Here is a 25,068-nt window from a genome sequence, read left to right on the forward strand (position 1 = left end):
GAATTAATGCTGTAATTTTCAGTTGTACTAACTCTCTGCATGTACTTGATTTATATGTATGGTATTGATGCTCATCTAGTTATGCTTCTTCAGTAATTGGGGACATTTAACTTTAGAGTAGTGTGAGAGGCCTTGCCAATTCATGCTAATTTGAACTTTCATACAGTCATCTATAGTGACGGTATTGATATTTGTGATGAGTTTGATGTCTAGTTAGTTGCATCGACCAACCTTCTTATGATGGCTTAGCAATGCAAATTAGCAAGCTTATTCATTTGTTTATTTGCTTAGCATTCTGAATGACAATTGCGAGATACTTAACCAGTTGCAATGACCAACCTTTATTGATATTTGTAATGAGTTTGATGTCCATCGAGCAATTACCATCTTTTGTTATATTGGCATAGCAATACAAAACCTCATAATATGTTGATCTACGTTTTAATACTTACACTATAAGTGCATGACATATCAATTATATCATCACCATGTATTCATACCAATAAGTTTTCGGTATTAAGAAATAATCATGTATATTTTAGGAAGCATTATCATAAAGTGGGGTATACTTGCACAAGCGTGGCTTTGCAATATTTTTCATAAGGAAGCATGTGCACGCACGCAGCCATTGGAGAGAGAAAGGGAGAATAATTTTTCAGAGACAAGTTGACGGAGAAGAAGCAAGGAGAGGATTTGACCAAGTGGGTATTCGAAAAGAATAATATCACAGAAGAGAAAGAAAAAAAAATCGACCTCATGTGCAAGCTATAGAAAATAGAATTTCACTATTTTTATAATCTGTGCAAATCTCATTACACGTAATGCAGATACCATGAACATGTTTATTGTATACATACAAAAGCTTTTTGTTAATTAATTCAAGAACAATACTTCCATCACACTCAACTAGAGGAAAGTCCATATTTTCGCATTTATTTTACCGTGTAAACGTTATAATTGAATCGCTCATTCTCTTTAAAATTATTTAAAATTTATTTTTAAAAAAAATAATTCAATTTAGAGATCGTTTAATCTATTATTTTATGATCAATAGTATTTTATTCTACATATGTTGGATAACTAAACTATCTTCGAAATGAAGAATTTTTTCTAAATATAATCATTAAATGTGAAAAAGAGAATAAATTGCTCCGTTTGTAACATTTGTATAATAAAATAATATCACGATAGTACATAATCAAGACTTTCTTCCTCACCGAAAGGAGATAAGTTTTTTTTTTTTTATAATACTATTTACACACTTTTTTTTTTGGATAAATTGCTTCTTGTTAATTTGTTCTGACAATCCAAAATTAAAAATAATATGTGAAAAGTAAAAAATAAATGTGAATTTGCGAATAGCAATACCTTTTGTTCGAAAAGCAGAAATGAGAGAAGTATAACCATAATTTAAAGGCTAAACGATCGACCTCTCACAGATAAAGTATATATAGCATATTAGAAACAAAATCAATTCAATCTCCTTTGACCACCATCTCTCCTTGACCAAGATTTGCCTGCTGGATGCTGACATGAACTTTGATCAACACAAGTCTATAATATAATTAACTAGTTAATTAACTAATTAACCTACCCATTTTTATAAAATAGTAGGATTATGAGATGAGGTCAGAATATTTGTGGCATGCATCCAGATCACGTGGCGGTGCATCTTTGTCCATGCAGCTCACCACTTGTTCATTTGTCTCCACTTTTTAGCTTTGTGACTCAAAAAAACCAAAACCCTCGAAACCGCTTTCCGCTTTGCAAGCCACAAATCCATGAGATTTGCTTCTGTTATCACGTATCTTACCTACTAAGAGGCATCTCCATTTTGGAATTGGATCTACTCCAGACTTTAGTGTCTGGAGTCTAAGAATCCATAAATTTGGATTACATAAATTGAATCTAATAGTTTTCTTAATTCATTCTGCAAACCTACTTACAAACCAACGATTGCGATTTCTTTTTCACACAAATATGTGGTCCAGATTTTTGGATCCCTAATCTTTGGATATTAAGGTCCGGAGTAGATCCAGATCCCTCCATTCTAACCTCGAAGATAAGGATAACATGCTAGATAAGTTGAGGTGAAATAAATAATCTCTTTTGTAAAGATGAATGCAAATTGAATTACAACTTATTTACCAATAATTTTATGGAGATAATATGTGAGTTGGACGATTTTATCATGCGTCTTGTCAATGCACTCAATAAGGAGTTGAAAATCGTTATTTATTCTCCCTTAGACAACATGTCAGTAGTCAATAACGCGTCGATATTAAGTGCTAAATAAATTATGAGATTAGGCGGCAAGACCCAACATTAGCTTTAGAATGTTGAAGAGTGTAAACAACAACATTGGAAAGTTGACAAGTTAAACTACAAGTCTACAACATCTAATGAAATGTTCCATTATGAGTAGCATTAAATTGGAAAGGGATCCTCTCGGGATTCCTTCCACCAAATTCTACAAATCAAACAAATTCGAATCTTTGAAATTTGATCCAACAGCTAAAAATAGAGGATCTCTTTTAAAGTTATAATAACTTTAATCGTTGAATCCAATTTCAAGGATCAAAATTTATTGATTGATAGAATTTGATGGAAGGGATCTGAAGAGAATCCCTTTCCCATCAAGTTAACATCTTGTAACAAAACTCATATTTGATGAGTAAAGATATAATTAAATTGAAAAAATATCAATGTTTGAAAGAGTGGATCTTTGAAATTGTATGCACAAATAGTAACATCATCATGGTGCAACTATTTTATTGAGATTTGACAGTTATTTTTACAGAGTGTATAAACATCTTGAGGAACCAAAAAAAAAATGAAAACCAAATAAATTATTATACATTTGTGAAAAAAATGGGGTAAAGACAGTGAGAAGAAATTTTTCATGTACTTGAAAAGCAAACACATATGTTATAGGGATAAGAATTGTTTGTCCTTCCGTGCCCTTCTGTTTTATGTGGTCATGTTTAAGCTACATTAGCATTTTATATTATTTTTTTATAGAGATAATAAGACAAAAATAAATAGTAATATAAAATTTTGACGTGCCTTAACCGTGATCACATAAACAGGATGACACAGACAGACACCTAAAATGAGAAGGCAAACAATCCTTGTCCATGTTATAGTGCACCATTTTATATTTCAGACATATTGAAAATTTTATTTACTGTGAACGGAGAAAGATATGCACCACATTTTACAAGTTCAAGGAGATAACCGGTTCCCGAATATGTTTTACATGGAATGCGAGACTAATTAAGATGAACAAATAAAAATATTACTCAACTAATTGAATCCCAACGCAACACTTGTCGTTGTGGAGATGCCATTGCCATATATCAAGCTATGACAGAAGCATTTCTCTATCTCTCTCTCTCTCTCTCTCTCCAATTATTTAATCTTTCCCTCAAAATATCAACTTGCTGATAGCCTGATAGCTCTTAAAATGCACCATCCCTCTCTCTCTCTCTCTCTCTCTCTCTCCACCGCCTTAAAGGCTAAAGCTTGCATCTTTCTGTAGCCAAATGAAAACCCAAATGCTGCATTTTTCTTAAACCGCTCTGAGTTTTTCGTGTTCTATATGGATCTTGGGGTGGTGGGTTTTGGTGGGTTGGGGGGTGGTTGTTCTTCAGATTCTGGTTTTCCTCTTGCTGCTACTTCATCGGCAGATCAGGAGGCGGCCAAGCACAAGTGGTTGTACGGATCTGGGTACCACAGGCAGTGGAGATCTGCCGACGAGGAGGACTGGAGGAGCTCTAAACTTGCCAAGACTGATGATTTTTCATCTTCCAAAGCAATGCAACAGCAGCAGTCACTGAGCTTCTCTAACTCTCCCAATCCAGAAGCTGTCTTGGTTGAAAAGAATGCCGCAATGCCTTACTTTCACCAAGCTTTACCTGCTTACAATAGAACTTCTGCAGGTAGTTAATTAGTAATCAAGTTGAATTAAGGTTGTGTTTTAGTAAGTATCAGAGCGGCCTTTCTACCCATTCAGCACTGCGTCGCTTCAATTTTTTTTTTTAAATATGAGCAACTGCATGGAGCTTTTGGGGTTTGGCAAATGTTTTACCGAAAAAAAACATTGTTTGCTTTGGTTCCCCGGGAGCAGGACTTTGGTGGGAGGTCTTTTCATGGAAATTTTTTGAGTCTTGTCAAGCACTAGAAAAAGCCAAGTTGTTTTCTTCTTTATTAAAAATCTTTGTCTACCCATTTTTGGTGAAAACAAGAAGAAATATGTTAGAAGGCGAAGGATTGGAGGAGAAATAAAATAGATGAGCTAGCAAAGAATAAACCTATTCTTTGACTGGTTCCAATTTCCCTTTTATTCCTTCTTCTTCCGGCAAAAAAAACAGAAAGAAATTCATGATTTTATTTAAATTTTTTTTTTCTATTTCTACAAAATTGGTTCTTGGGTTTTTAATTAATTAATTTATTTTAATTTTTTGGTTTTCTGATTTCTGGCTGTGTTTCAGGGCATAATAGTGGGAGTTTGAGTAATGGAGCTGCTGCCATGCATTGGAGTACAGCAGGAGGCAGAGGACCTTTCACTCCATCTCAATGGATGGAGCTAGAACACCAGGCCTTGATCTACAAATACATCACTGCCAATATGCCTATTCCATCAACTCTACTTGTCCCTATCAAGAAGGCCCTTGATTCTGCAGGATTTTCGACATTTCCGAACGGACTTCTCAGGCCCAATTCATGTAATTTCTTCATTTTACCCGAGGGAAAATGATTTCCTCGCACTTTATTTTTTTTCTTACACACGTTTGTGCTTATTTATGTTGCTTGTATTTCGCTTGATTTATTTAATCCAAACGCTAGAAATAAACTGGAGCAGAAAAGGGTGTTTGGAGCAGATGTTAGGACGCATGTCAGATTTCTACATTTTTCATGCCTCTTGCATTCTAAGTTTTTTCGATTTTCGTGGGGTTGTGTATGTGCAGTGGGATGGGGTTCTATCCATTTGGGGTTCTCCAACAACACTGATCCTGAGCCGGGAAGGTGTCGCAGGACCGACGGGAAGAAATGGCGGTGCTGGAGAGATGCCGTTCCTGACCAAAAGTATTGCGAGCGGCACATGAACAGGGGTCGCCACCGTTCAAGAAAGCCTGTGGAAGGCCAGACCGGCCACACCGGAACCACCACCTCAAAACAGCCTTTGGCTTCTTCGTCATCAACATCCGTAGTTTCCATTCCTGGTGGTGATGGTGGTGGCAGCAGCCATGCTATCGCCAACCAGCCGCTCAAGAGCTTACCGCAGCCTGCTGCAGCTAATTCTTCCGCAGCAGCCACTCAGATGAACAGGTGAAATAAAAAGTTTAGGCTCACTCGGTGGTCCTAAAATTTCTCATCTTCTCAGCATTTATTCCGTTTGAGGCTGCATTACTTTTAGAAAAATGATTTCCGCACTCTCTTTTTATCAGCGTTGTTGGTCACTGCTCTTTTACTAGCTGAAGTTACCAGAATCTACTCAGATTCAATGTTAATCGTCTGATTCGTATTGGTGGTTCTTACGGGTTTGTTTCTGTATCTTGTTGATTTCTCTTTGCAGGATGTTCATGAACAAAGAGAATGCGGGTGGGAGAATTCAACACACACCAGGCCTCACCATGCTGTCGAAAGAAAACCCATTCTCGACTCAGAAACAGCAAATCGGATGCGAAGAATCCTCGAGAACGGAGTTTGGGCTTGTCTCCTCGGACTCGCTCTTAAATCCTTCACAGAAAAGGTCATACCCTGCAGAAACAAATTCACAACAGCATTCCCTTCGCCACTTCATCGACGATTGGCCTAAAACTCAATCCGACCGCCAACCTGTTTCATGGCCTAACCAACTCGGCATGCAATCAGACAGAACCCAATTATCAATTTCGATCCCCATAGCTTCATCCACAAGCAGTGAGAAGCTCACGCTCTCACCACTCCGTCTCTCTAGGGAACTAGAGTCTCCGGTCCCAACGGGATTGGGAAGAGACAGCAGCCATACCCTCAATGAACAAAACAACTTGAAGCAAGCGAATTGGATTCCAATCGCTTGGGAGACTTCACTTGGCGGTCCTCTAGGGGAAGTCCTGCACAATCCCAACAGCAACACCAACGTAGTAGAGTACAAGAACAACTCTTCAGTCCTTAATCTGATGACTGGGGGAAGCTGGGACAACAATAACAATAGCCCTTCATCTTTAGGGTCATCTCCGACTGGGGTCCTACAGAAGACGGCGTTTGGGTCTCTGTCGAATAGCAGTGCAGGGAGCAGTCCAAGAGCAGAGAATAATAATAAAAGCCATGAAGGGTTTAGCCTTTGCAATGACCTCCTTGGGTCCAATATGTTGAACTCTTCCTCCTTGCCTGCCTTGTAGGTCAAGGAAAAAGAAAAAGAATTGAGTTTTTATCTCTACTACCAAGCAAAATAGTACTTAGGCGGTTTTTTTTTCTTTCTAATTAGTCTCTTCTGATTTTCTAGTGTTCTTAAATTTCAGTGTGTGTTCCTTTGTGCTTGTTGGTTTCCTTACTACTTTTCGAAATAAGGCTCCTTTGGTCGATATACATTGAGCGTAAATGAGTTAGAATTAAGATACTTCAAGGGTTCGATCCATTCCACCACTCAAGAAAGCCGCTGCTTCGCTCCCCGGCTTTTCTTGTTGGTGGAGTTTCTGCCAATGGCCTTGGTTCCGATCTCACTCGCATGCCAATGGAAAGAATGACTTGGTTTTATGCATTTTTTTTCCCTTAAGTTGATCGTGAACTGTTCTTCGGTTCTGTTGGATATCCCTCGATCGTTATCAAACTCACAATTTTTTTCTGTCAAAGAGGTTCCCAGAACAAACTGGAACCTGTCAACTGTTATCAATTAATAATTATTGAATTTCTGTTAAAGCTTTTCAAATACAAAGTACAAAACTTGGTACCCTTCAATGTCACCATACATACATATATATATATCACTTGAACATGTCCTTTAATCCATCTTCCTCGTCTTCCACAATCCGAACAAACCTTGGAACTCGGGCAAAAATACCTCGTAACTTTGGGGTCGCAGTGACCAGACCCGTAAACTGTTTACCCAAAAACACTGGTCTATGCACAGTTGCAGAACCATGGATGGGGGATGATGCCTAAATAGGGCCGGAAGATCCAGGAAGTTGTTGCCTTTCGGACTAAAAAATGCACGAAAGAACATACCATTAGGCTAAAATTGAGTGCTCAGAAGCCAAGCGTAACAATTGTATTTCATTGAAAAATCCCAAACAAATCGGAATGTTTTCTTACGTGTTAGCTGCTCATCACTGCTCTCTTTCAAAAATCAACTCTACTCATCCAATTCAATTCACTTTACCAATCCCTTCTTAGGGATTTCATTCCTCCATAACAAAAACGAGACGACAAGGCAATTGTACGGAAACTGATTGTATTATGACATTTATATTGGACCGTATTCTCACCACATTGAAAAAAAAATTCCAACTAAGAAGCTATTTCTAACCACAACCATACGTGTTTTTATGAGTTGAAGCTAATGTGGAGGTGTGCGTAACCCCACATTCTGGATTTTTTTTTCGTGTCAATTAGGGCTTTAAACACCACCTAGATCCAATTTAGGAGTATGTCTAATCACAGAAAACACTATTAGCAAAAATGCTCTGTGTATATACAATAACCAACTCCTAGAATTATAATTCCTATAAACCTTTATAAACCGTAAACCCTAAACGCTAAACCAAAAAGCCTGGATCTTAAACACAGTTATGGTTCTGCAAATTTTGGCACCGTTGCCGGGGAGCGGCTTGAGAAGGAGCGCTAGAGTATTTCTCAAGCTGCTTCCCGAAACGGTACCAAAAATTGCAGAACGACTGAGAAAATCACAGCCAATATACAAAAAAATAAAATAAATAAATAAAAAAAAATTGAAGTTAATGGGAGAATGAATGGTTGCTCATATTCTATGGGTGTATAGGTGTCTGTCAAGCCATGGCTATGGCAAATTCAGAACGAGGAATTTTTATAATCACCGCAACCAAACACCCCATTTTTTCAAAAACTCAATCCAAAAACAACTCCACATGCACCAAATGAATCAACAAAAAGCAATTCATAGATTTCAAACGAATCAGCAGAAAACAATTCATAGATTCGAAAACATTTGCAGATTTTGAAAACTTCTAGAAAAAAAATGGTTATACAAAATTTGGCTTCTGAAAACTGAGCTGCGGCTGCGATTGCTGATTTGCTCACCAATTTCGTATTTTTATAGGGATATTATTGGTGAGGGAAGAAGCCCTAAAACCCTAGCGCGCGGCGCGCCACGTTAATCGAGATCAAAACGCCGGTGAAGGTGTTGTCGTACTTATTTGCACGGGTGGGTGAAAAATTGGGCCTTAATAGAAGGGAACGGTTGGGCCAAACCCAAATGAAGATACAGAGACCCTTCTGATGGTCAAATGCGAGAGCCAAAATTGGCATGGGGACTTGTTTGTAAGAACATTTAGGATAAATTACATAAACTATTAGATCAGTTACAGTTTCATACTCAATTTTTAAAAAATTTCAATGTCATACCTTATCTTCAAATTTATTGCAATGTCATACATTCCGTCAGTTGTCTGTCAATTCATCTGTTAAATGCTGACGTAGCTTGAGGTGGGCTCACTTTCTATTAAAAAAGAGAAGTGTTATTAGCAGTCCAAAAATCTTATTCTACACTCCTTACAAGTATATTTTTATTTCCCAATATAGAAAGTTTGGAGTATAGAATGAGATTTTTGGAGTGCTAATAACAATTTTCTTTAAAAATTTAATAAAATATTAAAAATAATAATTTACCCTTAAAAAAAAATCCCCAAACACCCATCTTCCCTAACCCATTCCCCTTCCTTGCAACCTAAATCCAAAACCACTCCCATCACCCCACCCTTTATTCCCAGTTCACCCAGACATCCACCTCACCCAAAACCAGTTACCCCAACCTCTCCTCCACCACCTTTTTGACTCCCCCTCCCTCCGTTCATCTCCTCCCCTCCCTCCGTTCATCTTCGTCCCTCCCTACAAACCCATCACCCCACCTCTTATCCTCATAAAAAATTTTCCTCGCTCCCGTCTTCCCTCAACCCAAAACCAGAACCACCCCAAACCCAGATCCCACATGCGCCAACATCCCCCACCCTCCCGACAACTAATCCCACTCCCCCATTCTTCTCATCTCTCCCTAGAAACAAACAAATTTTGAAAAAAAAAAAAAAAAAAAAACCCTAGAATATTTTGATTCTTGGCAAACCCAGCCAAATTCCTCAGCACACTCGCCACTCTTGATCAAAATCTCGGAGTCGGCGACGTGCGGTCGAGGCGGGTCAGGAGAGGGAGAGTTTGGGGGTTTTCCTTTTAGGGTTTACAGAGGAGAGAGATAGTGTGTGTGTGTGTGTGTGGTATTGGGGAGGTGGTTGCGAATGAGAAGACAAAGGGGATCGGGGAAGATGATTGGGTTTTTTTAGGGTAAATTATTATTTTTAAATATTTTATTAATTTTTTAATAGAAAGTGGGTCCCGCCTCAAGCCACGTCAGCATTTAACAGATGAATTGATAGACAATTGACGGAAGGTATGACATTGCAACAAATTCGAAGATAAGGTATGACATTGAAATTTTTTAAAGATGAGGTATGAAACTGTGACTGACCCAATAGTTGAGGTAATTTTATGTAATTTACCCGAACTTTTAGTATAATTAAAAGCACTTTTAGATCACTAAATGTGTTCTTGACCGTATTTGATAAAAAAAAGTTATACATTATGTTGAAATAAGCACTTAAAGTACTTTTTGACCGTCTAATAACTACGTTATGTGCTTGTTTCACGAAGTATTCCTCCCAGCTAGATAAGCCAAAAAAAAAAAATTTCCTCACAACTCTTTTACGCTATTGAACAATGACGTGAACTGGAAAGGGGCTCGCCATCTTTTCCCAATATTCTTTTGGCGCATGGCTACAATTTTAATTAGTTAAACCTAACAAACAAAAGCAAAATTAAACTACCAATTTAAAGGCCACAATTAGCACATAATCCTAAACCATTAACCTCGATCATTGCATTAGTTTCCACCATTACACTATCGATCAAACACCATGCACCGGAGGAGAGGAAGTGACACTGAGGCCGTATTGTCACGGCACTCCCGGGCTAATGTACCATTTGCATGGGAGATGGTACCCGGAATGCCCAAGGCTGCAACGACTGTACATCATGGCGATCATCGCGATCGTAGAGTACTGTTAGATCATTTGAACATGGAGCAGTTAAAGCTAACACCGCCTCCTCGTTTATCGTCCCCAAGTGGTGGCAGTGCTGGGTTTGTGGTGGTTGATCGGCAGAGCCGTCTTCCTTTATGCTCAATCCAGCCTTTGTTTAGGTTAAACTCGTTCCGATTAATCGTTGGCGGTGTTAAGGAGGATGATCCGTTTCTGGCAGCTTTGGTGAAATGCACGGGTAAGAAGTACGCTGGGAAGAAAACCAAGACCAGGTTTTGTTATTCATGCAAGTAGTTAAAAATTCTCAATCTTTTTATAAATACTGAGATGGAGAAAGGTTTTCGTTTACTATGTTTAGATGGCAATACCTAATTATGATGGTCTTAATAACCCCTCTATCTGGTGTGTATTGTTCGTCGTTTTCTTCTTTTCACATTACCTAAAGCGATTGACTGTTAAGGGCGCATGTGACTCGATTGGTTAAATATTTACTCCGTAGTCGACATCCCAAGATTTAAGTTGTTTTTTCTTCCTATAGAGGGGAGAGAGGGAGCAGTATGAATGTGATCTATCTGTGTAGTTTTTCAAGTAGTTTGGTTGGTGTTTTTGTTTCTTTTCCACATTCCATAAAGTTCCCTGGCATTGGTTTTTGTCATTGTGGGAATAATATTTGTTAGTCGCTCATTTTTTAATTCAATAAGATTGTTTTTTCATGTAATTTCTTTCGTGTACAAAATTTCAAGTCTCGTTTGAATTTTGAATTACAATCTCATTAGTTCAAGGACGGTAATGATGAGATATTTTTTAGTATGCATGAAATATGGATCAGTAAATCATATGTAATTATACAAGTGATATAAATGTTTTTTCTTTTAAATGTCCATCTAATTGTATAAATACACGTGATATACCGTCTGTGTTTCAATCATATTGAATTTTTTTCTCGGGAATGATGGAAAGGCCACCGTTTCGAATGTAAAATAATAAAATTGAATCCCAACTCTTGTTAGTATTTTTTATAGTTTAATTCTTTAAGTGTTTCTTGCTCACTTAATCGGTCAGTAAAAGTAAACGATTAATTAAATATTTAATAGATTAACACACAAATACGACTTAACCTACCTTGCCGGATCTTTTATTTTTTATTTTGTTGGATAAAACTACATGGAGGCTTATAGGTGTGTCACATTGTCATTTGGCATGAGAAAAGAGAATTTTTCAACTTTGGTTTTTAATTGTGACATAAAAGCCTCTTGTGGTTGTCTGTTTGCAAGAGCAAGAAGATAAATACAAATTCAGTCACACATCCATGCTTGTCTCGTGGCATCTTCAACTTCATTTCCCAGCAACGTTTCAAAATCGCAGCGAGGCCCATGATGCCTCAGTCATATTTTTCTATCACATATTCCTTGTTTTTTGCTTTTGTTTAATTTTTCACTGATAACTATAGGAGAATAATAAAAAAAAAAGTTTGGACATAAAATTATTTTTGTGAATTTTAATTTGATAGGTCTGTTTTGTCCATCTTTATTTTGGATCATAAAAATCCGCTTTGATAAGAATATGAAATTGAAATATTTGTATGAGCGATGACTTTTTCTAATTAATAAACAATGAAAAAAAAACTATTGCTGTGCTTTTTTAAAACTTGGTCAAGTTCTTGGTTTTTTGTTTTTTGTTTTTTTTCTACATCGAAATATTCGATTGCACTAGTCGGATATGAAAGGATAATATTTTTGTAAGCTTCTCTCTTGGTAAGCTTAAGTTTTTGACTTTTTATATTTAACAATTGTATTCATGATATTTGAATTTTACGATCTAATTGTTGGCAAGTTTATTACGTTTTCTATGCAATTAAGTCAGATTATTATATTTTGCTAAAAGAATACATGAAAAGAAAGAAATAAGATTTTAGGCACTTTTCTCCAACTAAAATGAATTTCCGTTTCTTCTTTGGGGTGTTCCAAAAAGGTTTTGAAGTTTTTGTCTGATGTAAGTCAAATTGGGAAGAGGTCGAAGCTATACAACCTCGGGTACGTGGATACATGACAATGCTCTTAATCAGTTATTTATAAATAGCATCGAGGAGTTGTTTACAAATAACATCGAGGAATTCAAATACAAATTATCAAATACAATATTACACGCTCTTAATGATTTGAGCTACAAACTCTAGCTAGCATATGTTTAGGTTACTTTCAACATGTAGTTTTCCATTTGGCCAAACAAACACATATTTTTAGTACATTTTAATGCGTTTTGTCATATGAAAGTGCAAACACATGACTTGCGGGCATCAGCAACTAGTGACTGAACCCAGATCCCCTCACGTTTTATTCATTTGGCCCTATTGACCTATTGCCGCCACAAAAACCCTAAAAAGCAATAACAAACTCTCTCATCCTCCCATATATATATATTCTCCTTTACACTTCACATCCTCTTCATATTTTCACACCAAAAACTAGAACCCAAACCAAAAGTATGAGCAACAAGGTCGAATGCTTCCCAGGCAACGTGCCCTTCGCATGGGAAAACAAGCCCGGCGTCTCCAAACTCTCACACAAACAGACGCACACAGAAAGGAAGTACTACTTGCCGCCACCACCTTGCCCTTATGAGCCTTCCCCCAAACTTTCTTTACACGACTTTCAGCTCCCTCTTCCTCCCTGCACGTTTCAGCAGCCGCTTTTGCGAAGCACCTCCTCGAAGGCTCTCCGGGATGACCCTTTTCTGGTGGCCTTCCAAGAGTGCACCAAGCCCGGCCCCAAGGACAAGAGCAAGACGTCGTCCTTGTTACGTAAGTATGGTGTTCGATCTGGATTTGGGAGGTGGTTTGGGTTTGGTGACTTGTTGTGTAAGCATTCGAGTAGCGTGAGGGATGATAGTTTGGTTAAGGTTTCTCGGCTTCCATATCATAAAGGCGCGTTCGAGTAGTGTGAGGGATGATAGTTTGGTTAAGGTTTCTCGGCTTCCATATCATAAAGGCAGATCACTTTGACTGGTTTTTCAGTTTGGTATATGTAATTTGGATTGTTTAATCTTGTAATATTTTGTTTGTTGTCTCATCTTTTTCTTCTTTTTATGTTTGCTCAATTGGAAAGTACTTATTGAGCCAACCAACTTTTATAAAATCTCGGGTCATTTCTCTTCATTTTTTACATGTTCATATCGCCTTACTAAAGAAGACGGCATTTGCACATATATGCCACTTTTCATTTTCCTCACAACCAACGTGGGATTTGTACCACCTAGAGCAGATCTCAAATTAAAATGTTAAATTTCATTTTTATAGTTGATGCGGTAAAATAATATTTTGTAAAAGTCTCTTAATCCAATCGAGATGTCAGATTAATTTTTTTTTTTGGTTACTTGTAAAATCAAGTGAGTTAAAATTTAATAAATAAACTAATGGATAAGTGAAGAAAAGTAAAAAAAATATATGGGCCCAGCACGAAAGTAAAACAAAAACATATTTTAGCGTTGCTTTCAAATTTGACAGCAAAGTGGAGAATGTCAATCTCTGTAAGATTTTGACATCTTCTTTGGAACTAAAAAATCACATTTGCTTTGTGAAAACAGTCCATATAGAATTTTGACGTCTCAGATGATCTTAACGTGATAACAATAACATTTTTACAAATTTGTACAATTTTTAGTGAGTGAATTTAAATTGGAGCAACTTTGTTTAGCCGGTTAAGCAGTGCGGGCTATGAGAGGCCAGGCCCGAGTTGACCCGAACTATCCCGTACCTGCTCCGTTTCAAATGGAAAAGAAAATACATACGGGTGGTGGTCAACTCCGACCCGCCCGAGTGACCCGAACACCAACGGTCCAACACAGCGGTAATTGTAAACGATTAACTGTGGCTGCGTGTAAATCCCGCGAAAGTCAGGGTTAATTTCGGTGGTCGGTAAATGTCGATACCCGAAATTACAACTCTCTCCGAGACTCCGATTTCTTCAGCTCTCTCTGCTAGCAAAAATCCTCCGATTTCTTAAACCCTAGCACCTGTGAGTGGTAGTGAACCCACTGTCGCAGAGGTCCTCTCGCTCCTCCGATCGTCGACGGAAGCAAGTTCTCGCACCGCCGATTGCCTCCCCCCCCTCTCTGTCCGCCTGTAAGTGTTTCTCCTCCTCCTCCTTGCTCTGAAAATTCCGAACGATTGCCCATCCCTTTCTTCTTGTGTTCTTTCCCTTCCTTTCCTCTACATTTTGCCCTAGGTTTTAATTGCAGAGACCAATTGAATTTTGTATATGGTTAAAGTCGAATTCGTATTTACAAATGCGGACGTAGATATGGGGATACTAGATAGAACAGGGAATCGGCGAACTTAGGTTGCATTGATTAATTCAGCTTAAAATATGAAAGTTTTCCAAATTCATTGATTAATTCAGGGTGCTTTACCTGTTTTAATGCATTTGCAGTCACATTTTACTTTTTTTTGGGCATGTACTAGCGCCATCTTGTTCACTTAATTGGCAAGATTTTATTATGTTTTGATTTTTGCAGTTGGGTCCCATTGTGTAAGTGCTGCAATGGCGAATAACCCTCAATCCTCAGCTGCGCAGGTGCCGAATTTTAACCTTGTTATGGTTAAGCAGTCAATCATATGAATTTATTTCTTGTCCTGTTTTGCAAATCACTTTTGATTATAGTTTATTGTTTAGATAGTGAAAATATTTTAAGGATGTTCCATGTTCATGTTGGCTTGCTTGGGGACAAATAACTTCGTATTTCATCGTTGTTATTAAGGGGCCAAATACCTTAATCATTTCAAGTGCATAAGAATATGTGTTTTAGTAATCATGTTTATGTAATTTTCAACTGTTTTGAATCTGTTTTTTTTCCTTTGGTCTCTCCTATCTATCTGGATTAGCCATTTCGGCCTCCCCCAGTTGCTCCCATGGGTCCTCAAAGTTTTGGTTCATCTCCTCTTCAAGTAAATTCCTTTCCTGTCCATCTTCGGTGCCTTTTTGTATTCTCTACTTCCTGGCGGACTTTTAATAAGTGGTGTATGTACAAATCCCTTCAATGCAGTACCGACCAGTGGTTCCAACACAGCAAGGACAGCAATTTATTTCACCAGCTTCCCAACAATTTCAGCCCGTGGGACAAGGTATTCCTTCTCCAAATGTTGGGATGCCTGCTAGTCAAAGTCAGCAATTACAATATTCTCAACCAATGCAACCGTATCCTCTCAGGCCAAGTCAGCCTGGTCTTCCTCGTTCATCACAGGCGTTGCCTATGCAATACATGCAGACGAGGCCTATTACATCTATCCCATCACAGTCTCAGCAACCTGTCCCACCTTTTAATAACCAAATGCCTGGAATGCCTTATTCTTCCTCATATGTGGTAAGTTCTCGCAGTGTTATTTGTATATATGTGTTTTCCTTGATTTAATTCAGCATATTTTTTAAATATTTACGTGCATCTGAATTGTTCAGTTCACTCCGCCTACATATGCCCAGCCACAAAATAATGTCAATTCACAGTTTCAGCCGATGTCTCAAGTGCAAGCACATGTTGTATCTGCTACAGGACAGCCTTGGGTGTCCTCTGGTAATCAGGGTGCAGCAGTTCCTTCACCAGTACACCAGTCTAGCCAACAATCTTCAAGCACTCCTTCCACTGATTCTGTAAGTGCTTTATTTATTAAAATTCAATTTAGTTACCTTTAAGCCATTAAACGTTAGGTTAAGGTCAGTGTTTCAATATCTCCTTTTGGTACTACTCCAGAAGCCAAAAGATGTGTCATCTGCGTGAATTTCTGATTATTTCATTATCTAAATTGTCATTTTAAAATTACGTTTGTCATGTTTTTGCGATTCCATACAGCCCCATGAAACAGTAAGCACACTTAGATGCTGACGCAACACTGAATCATGCAAACCCATTATCTTCAGTGTCAAGGAAAAATGAATGGATTTTCTTCTTTGTGTTGTAATTTTTACTTTCCTAATTTTCAGGCTCTAAATGTTCCTAGCCAAGCACAGCAATCTTCTTCGGATTGGCAAGAGCATTTGGCGGTTGATGGACGAAGGTAATATTGAAATTTTGCCTGCTTTTTCTCCTTCTAGGTTGATGAAATATGATGCGTTGTTAAAGTGGTTCTTTATTTATTTTTCAATGAGAAACACTGTGGTTTGATGTTTCTGAGACTTACTCTGGTTTATTAGTTATTTTGAAGTTCTTCCTGTCCTTATGCATTCTCACTTGTTTTATTTCTATTTTGTGATGGATTCTTTTTTTTTTCCTTCCAGATATTATTTCAACAGAAGGACAAGACAATCTAATTGGGAGAAGCCTTTAGAATTGATGACACCGATGGAGGTGAGTCATATTGCTGATTGGTTACCAGTGGGTAGAACGTTTATTATAATCTCCAATGACCTGTTGAACATGCCTTTGGAATGTTTTTTGTATTTGCAATTTTTCCCAGAAAATTTATTGCCATTTCTGGATGTTTGAAAAATTTAGGTTGTAACTATACTTAAATTGGTTTATGCGAATTATTCTTTTATTTGCATGTGCTTTAACTGGTTTGTAGATGTCATGGCAAGTCTGGAGAAATTTTACGACTGCTCTATAAGCTCACTTTGAAGACGAGGTTTCATTTCACAAGGCAGGCAATAATTGTTATTTACTTCATATTTATCTTGTAGTTGGATGTGAATAATGAATGCCAAGCAGTAATTGATGCCATTACCCATATCATCCATTATCCTTGGTGGAGATGAGTGTACTTTTTGCCTATTTATTTTTCTCTCCTCTGTGGGTTGGTTTTGTTTGAGTATCTTCTTAGCTAAGTGCTTCCAATTTCTATTTGTTTCTTATCTTCTTTCCCTCTAAGGCTATGCTTGCTGTTTTGTTAGTTTTTATGGTTTATAGAAAATAAATTATAAAACGCACAGGCACACAGCCGACCCTTCTTTTCTTCTCTCTTGCATACACAGTTGCATTAGTAGATTAACATATGCATGTACACTCATGTGCACGCCAGTCAGAGAGTCCGACACATATGCGCACCCACACTCCCATATTGATGCTGCTTGTCACAGGTTTTCTTGTGGCTGTGGTATTTGTTCTATGATATTTTTTTTAACTTACTTTTTTTTGTTAGTATGAGAGTTATCATATTGGACAGTATTATTTTTAACCTTTTTCTTAAAAAGGTGTCCCTGCATGTACTTGTTAGTTGTATGACATTTTTGTTGTCTATGGTTTATAAAGGCTTTTTCAACAGGAACTCTTGTGCTATTGTCAGAGGTATGAAATGATACATCACTGGGATTGGGTTTTTTACTTCAACAATTATTACGTCTGTGATTAATATTTGCATGTGTCCCAGCTTTTCATTATGTGTAGATTCTAGTTATATCTGTCATGGTTTCACCATATGCAAAGAAAGGCCTAACAGTGCTACTTAGTTTTACTAGCATAAAATGGAAGAATTGCAAGGATATGTAGAACTTCTAGTGGGTACTGTAATTTGTACTCTGCTGGTGTTAATAAACTATGAGGACTTCTCTCCTGCTGCTTTTCTATAGAAGTAAAGGAACCACAGGATATAACGGTCTATCACTGCTGCTTTGTTGTAGTACTTTTTGTTTTCATTTTTCACCCGTTATATGCATTTGGTTAGCTTCATTTATTTGCTTCCTATACCTGTTGGGTGTGTAATTCGCCACAGGAGGTCAGGCATCTTCATTTACAGACATGTATCGATCTCAGGTTGATCTTTGGGGGGTTTTGGGGGGGGGGGGGGGGGCTTTTGTGTGAACTTATTTACGGTTGTTTCTTTTTCTAGTGAGCCTATTCTTTTTGATTGATTATGCTAGACTTTTAATATTCTTTTAGGAATGGCTCGATTGAGATAATCTTGCAGCTAATAATTTTTCTCACTGTAATAGAGGGCTGATGCATCAACTGTTTGGAAGGAGTATACGTCTGCAGATGGGAAAAAGTGCGTGTATTCTTATCATTCTGTTTAATTTCCTAATTCCTGATTTTGTTTTCTCAATATGCATGTCAATGAATTTTTTTTGGGGCCATTGTTCACTATTAGTTTGAGTGGCTGATTCAGGTATTATTACAACAAGGTTACAAGGGAGTCTAAGTGGACAATTCCAGAGGAGTTGAAGGTTTCTCATCCTGTTTATTCTTTTTCTCCCTTTTTTATTTTTTTGTAATGTCCTTATACTGTGAAGTACATGCTTCCAGTTGGCTCGTGAACAGGCTCAAAGAGAACTAATCCAAGGAACACATTCAGAATTGAATTTGACTTCTCATACCCCTCCTGCTGTTGCTTCAGCTGAAACACCTATGGGAGCTAGTTCAGTTGGCCCCAGCACTTCTTCAGCCCTACCTGTGATGGTCTCGAGCCCTGTTGCAGTTACACCTGTGTCTTCCTTTTCTAATCCTTCTCCTATCACACCTACTGGATCATCAGTTGCTTCTGGTGCACAGCCTTCCATAATTGGTGCCGTTGGCAGTCAACCTTCTGCAGTTACTGTGAGTCCACTGCCCGCTTCTGTTTCAGGGAGTTCCGGAGTTCCTCCTACTTCGGTCAATACCACTACAAATTCAGTGTATGGATGTTTTTGGGTGCTTTATTTTCTATGCTCTGTTGATCCTTCTGTGGTTTATATAATCTTCTAGTCCAAATTGGTCTTATGTGTCTCGAAAAATTACAGGAGTACTTATGAAACTGTAGCATCTCAAGATATTTCAAGTTCAGCTGATGGAACTTTGACTCAAGATATTGAGGTAAGGTGTTTTTCTTAATGGAAAAATGCACATTAATTTCACCTTTTCTAGACACTGTGCCGTAGTAAGTCTTATCTCATAGCAGTTCTTTTGCCTGTTTCAAATGTGGTTTAAAGCAATTAACGAGACCAGATGCTTAATCTTTTTTTTCTGAGATTTCTCTATGGCAGGAAGCCAAAAGAGGTATGGCAGTTGCTGGAAAAGTCAATGTGACTCCTTCAGAGGAGAAAACATTTGATGACGAACCATTGGTGTATGCTAATAAGCAGGTACAAGTTTTGTTTCTTTGTCCAATTTTGTTTCATTTTTGTGCCTTTCTTTTTTTTTTTTTTTTTTTTTTTCTTTTCATTTTTTTGCCTTCCTTTTTTCTTCTTTCTTCTAAAATAATCTGATAAATTTTTTCTCTTTTAGGAGGCAAAAACTGCATTCAAATCACTTCTGGAATCTGCAAATGTCCAGTCCGATTGGACTTGGGAGCAGGTAGCTTCACTTCCATTCTTTTTTTCACTGTCTTATATCGTTGAGGAGTCTTCTTATATTCTATGGTATGTTGTATCAGACAATGAGGGAGATCATTACTGACAAAAGATATGGCGCTTTAAGAACTCTAGGTGAGAGGAAGCAAGCTTTTAATGAGGTAAACTTTTGGTTAACGTCTTTACTCGCTTTAGAGTGTCATTATTTTGTTACATGGAAGAGGAAGACTACTTTAATCTAATTAGAATTCTTGGTGCTTAATGACTTTCCCTCTGCTTAATATTCAAGATGTTCATCAAGAATATTTCGTATCTTGTTTAAACCTAAAACTAATTATATACGTTGAATTGTAGTACTTGGGTCAAAGGAAAAAACTGGAGAACGAAGAGAGGCGCATGAGGCAGAAAAAAGCTCGGGAAGAGTTCACAAAAATGTTGGAAGTATGTTGATTACAAGTCATAATTGGTTATTGCATTTTTTCTTTACAACTTTATATACCTCTTATCTAAAAGACCGTGTTTTGTTCTTTTTTAAAGGAGTCCAAGGAACTTACATCAGCAACTAGATGGAGGTTTAGTCTCTCCTTGCATCATGAATAGTTTGATATTATTTTACTCTTTGTATATGTATTTTTTACAACACAAAATGTTTTAGACTTTCTAACTGATGCATTTACCTGATCAGCAAAGCTGTGAGTATGTTTGAAAATGATGAACGATTCAAGGCTGTAGAACGAGGTAGAGACCGGGAAGATCTTTATGAGAGCTACATTGTAGAACTCGAAAGGAAGGTAACAGTTTGCGTTTTATTTCACATTTTCTGACTTATGCAATCCACTAGATGTAGATGTCATGTTGTACATTCGGGCTTAATATTTGACTCCAGATTTTAAATTCATAACAAAAGATTTTTGGTAACTGATAAAGAGAATGGAAAATCAGAACTACTTGCTTTATGTGTGAATTATGTTGAAATACCAGATATTAGGCACGTGGTATTCGATTATAGGCTGGCAGCCGGCTGCCTCACATACTATGATCCTTAGTCCAGTCTTCCGCTCGTTCCATATCCCTTCAATTTGTGGCTTCTTTTAGAATTTAGGCAATTTCTCGTTGGTAGATGTTGCCCTAAATGGTTTCCTCTCATTTTCATTGTCCTTTTGGTGTACTCCAAAATGCTCTGTCACTAAATGTGGCACTTGAGTAGACATTGACAGTTCATAGATGATAGCGAATATCACCAGATAGCGAAGTGCACAATTTTAAGTTTTTTAAGTCTCAAGCAGAACCATGAAAAAACTAATACTGAGATACATTTACTTGCCATATGTGTTGGTATTCCGTTGCCATTCTCTTTTGAAGTTTGTGGATAAAAAACAGGTACTCGTATGTCACAAAGGATGCCTGTTCTTACTGCATAGGTTGCAATGTTTAATTGCAGGAAAAAGAAAAGGCAGCTGAAGACCATAAGCAGAATATAGTAGAGTACCGGAAATTTCTGGAATCTTGTGACTTTATCAAGGTAAGTCTTGTAAAATGAATGTGCACATAATTAATATTATATTTTTGTTTTTGTGATTCCTTGTATCTATAACCCTTTTGCATGGTCATCGTCATTTGCAGGTGAACAGTCAGTGGCGGAAAGTTCAAGATCGCTTGGAGGATGATGAGAGATGCTTGCGCCTTGAAAAGCTTGCCAGGTTGCTCATTTTCCAGGTAAGTCACATAATCTGTTATCAATCAGGCGTGTTCTGTGTGTGTAAAATGATTGGTCATGTTAATTTAGTAGAATTATATGACGGTATTTTTGTTGCAGGACTATATTCGTGACCTTGAGAAGGTGGAAGAGGAGCAAAAGAAGTTACAGAAGGTATAATCCCGTATAAATGATATTTTCCTTTTCAAGTTTATGTTCTTATATTTGTCTCTAACTTCAAGGAACAATTGAGGCGGGTAGAAAGGAAAAACCGCGATGAGTTCCGCAAGCTGATGGAAGAACATGTTGCCGATGGCACTCTTACAGCTAAAACTCTCTGGCGTGATTACTGTATGAAGGTGCTCAACCTTAAAATTGTAGCAGAGATAATATGTCTAGAACAGTTGCATAGTAAATTCAAAGACAATTGATGATTTTCTTCTGCATCAGAAATTCGTTTCATAAGTGCTGTCTTTGGGTTGTAGGTTAAAGACTTGCCTCCTTATGAAGCTGTTGCATTGAACACCTCTGGTTCAACACCAAAAGAATTGTTTGATGATGTTTTTGAAGAATTAGAGAAACAGGTGATGCCTAACATGTCATGCCTCAGTCCATTAATGATTTTGTATTGTTAGTGTTGATACATCGAGATGTAATTGAAGGAAGTTGAGGTTCGTTTATAAAACCAATTGGCAATATGGGGAATAGCCCAACTTCTTGTAAACACATGCGTGCTCCCCTAATTCTCTGATGTGGGATTCACACTCTCAAGTTATCAACACATAGCTCACGTGTGGGGTCATGGAATCCTAACATGTGGACTACACATATTGGGTGATGTGGGAGCATGTCGGTTGTTGGGCTTAACATGTGGGCTAACCTGCTGGGATGCTATAGAGGAAGTTGAGGTTTCGCTATATGAGGAGTCCCAACATTTTATTACCACATGCAAGGTCCCTTAATTCCGCGATGTTGGGACTCACTCTCAACAGTTTGGATGGGATGCTCTTACATATAGAGAGTATCAGAGATGGCAATTCATATGTTAGGCTAATGATTGCATGTGCTCCTCACCACCCAATATTCTAAAGCTCCATGTGTTTTGGCTCTGTCACGGCTCAGTCATCCCACATCAGAAAATTAAGAGCCTTGCATAGCAATATATATGATCACGGTCCTCTCCCCCATTGCCAGATGATTGTGGGTTTAATGCTCTTACTTCTACAGCTAAAATACAATATCAGTTTTAGAGTTTGATTGCATTACAGAACTTTGAACCTGCAATTCAGATGACTCTATATACCTGACATTGTTTTTTCTTGTGGACAGTATCATGACGATAAAGCTAGGATAAAGGATGCAATGAAGTCAGGGAAGGTATGATGTTTATAACTGTATAATTTTATGAACCTGTGGCATTTTGGGAAACATTTCAAATATCTTTCATTTCTGTACCTAGGTTACCATGACATCCACATTGGCGTTTGAAGAGTTTAAGGTTCCTATTCTGGAAGATATTGGTTCTCCACCAATATCAGACATTAACTTCAAGGTAAACCCCTGCTTATTTTCAGTCTGTTGCTAGCCTAAAACTGATATTTTTTTCCCTATCATTTGTATGCTTGAAATATAAAGGTATGTAATATGAGTTGATTGTGTTTTTACTCATTGTTGGCATATTCCCAGCCCCGATTAAGCAAATAAAGTTAGTTTGTGTGTGTAATCAAAATATGTTGAAGTGACTCTTTGTTCACTGAGATTCGTACAATTCACATGGTAGTAGCAGTGTCAGTGTTTCTTGTATCTTCTTGGTTTTAAACTTTGCTATTTTGACCCTAGCACTTATAACCTGGTGTATCATTGTAGTAAGAAGCCTTAATGGTTCAGTTTATCTGGCCAAGAAAATGACTGCCGGTAAATAATTAAACATGACTGCCGGTAAATAATTAAACTGTAACCACTTATCTTCATTTGATTTAAATTTACATGATCATGCCATCATCTGTAACAGTCAATTCACGGATGCAAGGATCAACTTTTTTTTGGTTTCTAAATCAGCAACAACTGATGTGACTGTTAGTATTTACCTGTGCATGATTTGTGTGTTTGAGTCTGCTAATACTTTTACTCCTTTTGAAGCTTGTGTACGAGGAATTATTAGAGAGAGCCAAGGAGAAGGAGGACAAAGAGGCAAAGAAGCGTCAACGACTTGCTGATGACTTCTATAAACTTTTGCACACAATCAAGGTACAGTGGACTTTTGTGGAAGAGGATGATGTGTGATGCTAGAGATTGTGTTGACCTTCTATGTTATGTGCTTTGTAGGAGATAACAGCTTCTTCTAATTGGGACGATAGCAAACAGCTTTTTGAAGAAACCCAAGAATACAGGTTTTTCTAATGAGAACTTTATTATTAAAAAAAAACATTTATCATGCCTTTATTGTCTGAATTTTTTTACTTTTTGGTCTGAAAATTATATCTTAATTTTATTTTCAGGTCAGTTGGGGAAGATAGCGTTAGTAGGGAAATTTTTGAGGAATACATTACAAACTTACAGGAGAGGGCTAAAGAGAAGGAACGCAAGCGTGAGGAGGAAAAGGTGTGGATGTTATTGTCATCTATAATCTGTTGGTGCATTTTTTAAAGACAATATCTCAAAATTCGAGCCTGTGTAATTTTTTAAAGGAGTGGCATGTAATTCATTGTTATCATTTATGAACTGATATCTTGAATTGGGAATTTTGTACTGATTCTGATAATTTGCAGGCCAAAAAAGAGAAAGAAAGAGAGGAGAAAGAGAAACGGAAGGATAAAGATAGAAAGGAGAAGGAAAGAGAACGTGAAAAAGAAAAGGGAAAGGAACGACCTAAGAAGGATGAAACAGATGGTGAAAATGTAGACATAACTGATACACACGGGCATAAAGAAGATAAGAAGAGGGAGAAAGACAAAGATAGAAAGCACCGGAAGCGGCATCAAAGTTCTGTCGATGATGTAGGTTCCGACAAGGAGGAGAAAGAGGAGTCTAAGAAACACAGACATAGTAGTGACCGCAAAAGATCAAGAAAAGTACGTGAACTTATTTCGTAATATATTTGGCCGATACCTTTAAGCTATTTATGAAAGGAAAATGTATGATTATTTTCCTGTTGTTTTATGGTAGCATACCCCTGAATCTGACAGTGAAAGTCGGCATAGAAGGCATAGGAGAGAGCATCGGGATGGTTCCCGTCGAAGTGGTGGACATGACGATCTTGAAGATGGGGAGCTTGGTGAAGATGGGGAAATTAAGTAAGCCCTGCTGATCTATCTTCATAGGAGGTGTGATTTTTGTGGCATATCAGGGTCTAAACATGCCGAATATAACCAAGATTATTTTGTTTAGCATATGACATGTTGCTGTTGTTAATTCTGAATGGAGAATTAATATGTCCAGAGTCCAGTGGTTGTTCTTTTGCATAATGTTTGAAAAGAATATTTCGATTTCTATGCCAAGGCGTTGTCTGAAGGTGACTGGGTTTTGTGTTGATAACCATGATGTGTAAAGATTCTGATGATGCTTGTTGACCAAAACAAAGTTGCGGATGACCGAAATATAAAATGCAACATTCTTCAACAGTTAATTTTCAAGTGAATGCTGTGTATTGTTCAGCGGTGGGTGGAGGGCGAGTAGTAAAATTGATCAGATCTGGTAAGATTAAGCTCTCCCACCACCGGATTGACTAGTTTCTGTGCAGTAATTCTGAGTTTTGTGGTGGTCTGATAATTGCAAGATAACTGAAGATGATGTTGCAACAAGTAGATATGCATAACAGGATTGTGATCTTATCTCTGAGGTGATTTTGGAAACGAACATT

At 37.6% G+C, this 25,068-nt stretch overlaps 2 protein-coding genes and 2 non-coding genes across 5 annotated transcripts; 2 read left to right on the plus strand and 2 right to left on the minus strand.

The window, feature by feature from the left end:
• The first annotated feature begins 3,594 nt into the window (after positions 1 to 3,594).
• On the plus strand, positions 3,595 to 6,558 carry LOC137729644 (growth-regulating factor 1-like). The gene is made up of 4 exons (XM_068468641.1): positions 3,595 to 3,941; positions 4,494 to 4,727; positions 4,971 to 5,331; positions 5,579 to 6,558. Exons 1-4 carry the CDS (start codon positions 3,602 to 3,604, stop codon positions 6,384 to 6,386), a joined length of 1,743 nt encoding a protein of 580 aa, XP_068324742.1. The 5' UTR covers positions 3,595 to 3,601; the 3' UTR covers positions 6,387 to 6,558.
• Positions 6,559 to 7,225: 667 nt separating this feature from the next.
• On the minus strand, positions 7,226 to 7,320 carry LOC137720305 (small nucleolar RNA R24). Its single transcript, XR_011066492.1, has one exon. It is a non-coding gene; the product is annotated as a small nucleolar RNA R24 (small nucleolar RNA).
• A 634-nt stretch (positions 7,321 to 7,954) lies between these two features.
• On the minus strand, positions 7,955 to 8,045 carry LOC137720444 (small nucleolar RNA snoR8a). The gene has a single exon (XR_011066517.1). It is a non-coding gene; the product is annotated as a small nucleolar RNA snoR8a (small nucleolar RNA).
• Positions 8,046 to 14,184: 6,139 nt separating this feature from the next.
• Positions 14,185 to 24,719, plus strand: LOC137732009 (pre-mRNA-processing protein 40A-like). 2 transcript variants are annotated; one of them, XM_068471299.1, is made up of 29 exons: positions 14,185 to 14,385; positions 14,778 to 14,836; positions 15,145 to 15,207; positions 15,306 to 15,623; positions 15,716 to 15,907; positions 16,238 to 16,311; positions 16,532 to 16,601; positions 18,182 to 18,234; positions 18,355 to 18,412; positions 18,492 to 18,859; positions 18,965 to 19,037; positions 19,208 to 19,306; positions 19,449 to 19,517; positions 19,597 to 19,674; positions 19,868 to 19,954; positions 20,051 to 20,085; positions 20,199 to 20,304; positions 20,955 to 21,035; positions 21,137 to 21,229; positions 21,330 to 21,383; positions 21,452 to 21,568; positions 21,695 to 21,793; positions 22,539 to 22,586; positions 22,669 to 22,761; positions 23,349 to 23,456; positions 23,535 to 23,599; positions 23,708 to 23,810; positions 23,978 to 24,280; positions 24,395 to 24,719. In XM_068471299.1, the coding sequence occupies exons 2-29, from the start codon at positions 14,804 to 14,806 to the stop codon at positions 24,395 to 24,397; spliced, it is 2,943 nt and encodes a 980-aa protein (XP_068327400.1). In that variant the 5' UTR covers positions 14,185 to 14,385; positions 14,778 to 14,803; the 3' UTR covers positions 24,398 to 24,719. The 2 variants fall into 2 exon arrangements, with proteins under 2 accessions (XP_068327400.1, XP_068327392.1); XM_068471291.1 differs by having other exon boundaries at positions 14,186 to 14,385; positions 24,375 to 24,719.
• The last annotated feature ends 349 nt before the right edge of the window (positions 24,720 to 25,068 follow it).

Source organism: Pyrus communis, chromosome 1 (genome assembly GCF_963583255.1).
Source record: "Pyrus communis chromosome 1, drPyrComm1.1, whole genome shotgun sequence".
Classification (NCBI taxonomy): Eukaryota; Viridiplantae; Streptophyta; class Magnoliopsida; order Rosales; family Rosaceae; genus Pyrus; species Pyrus communis.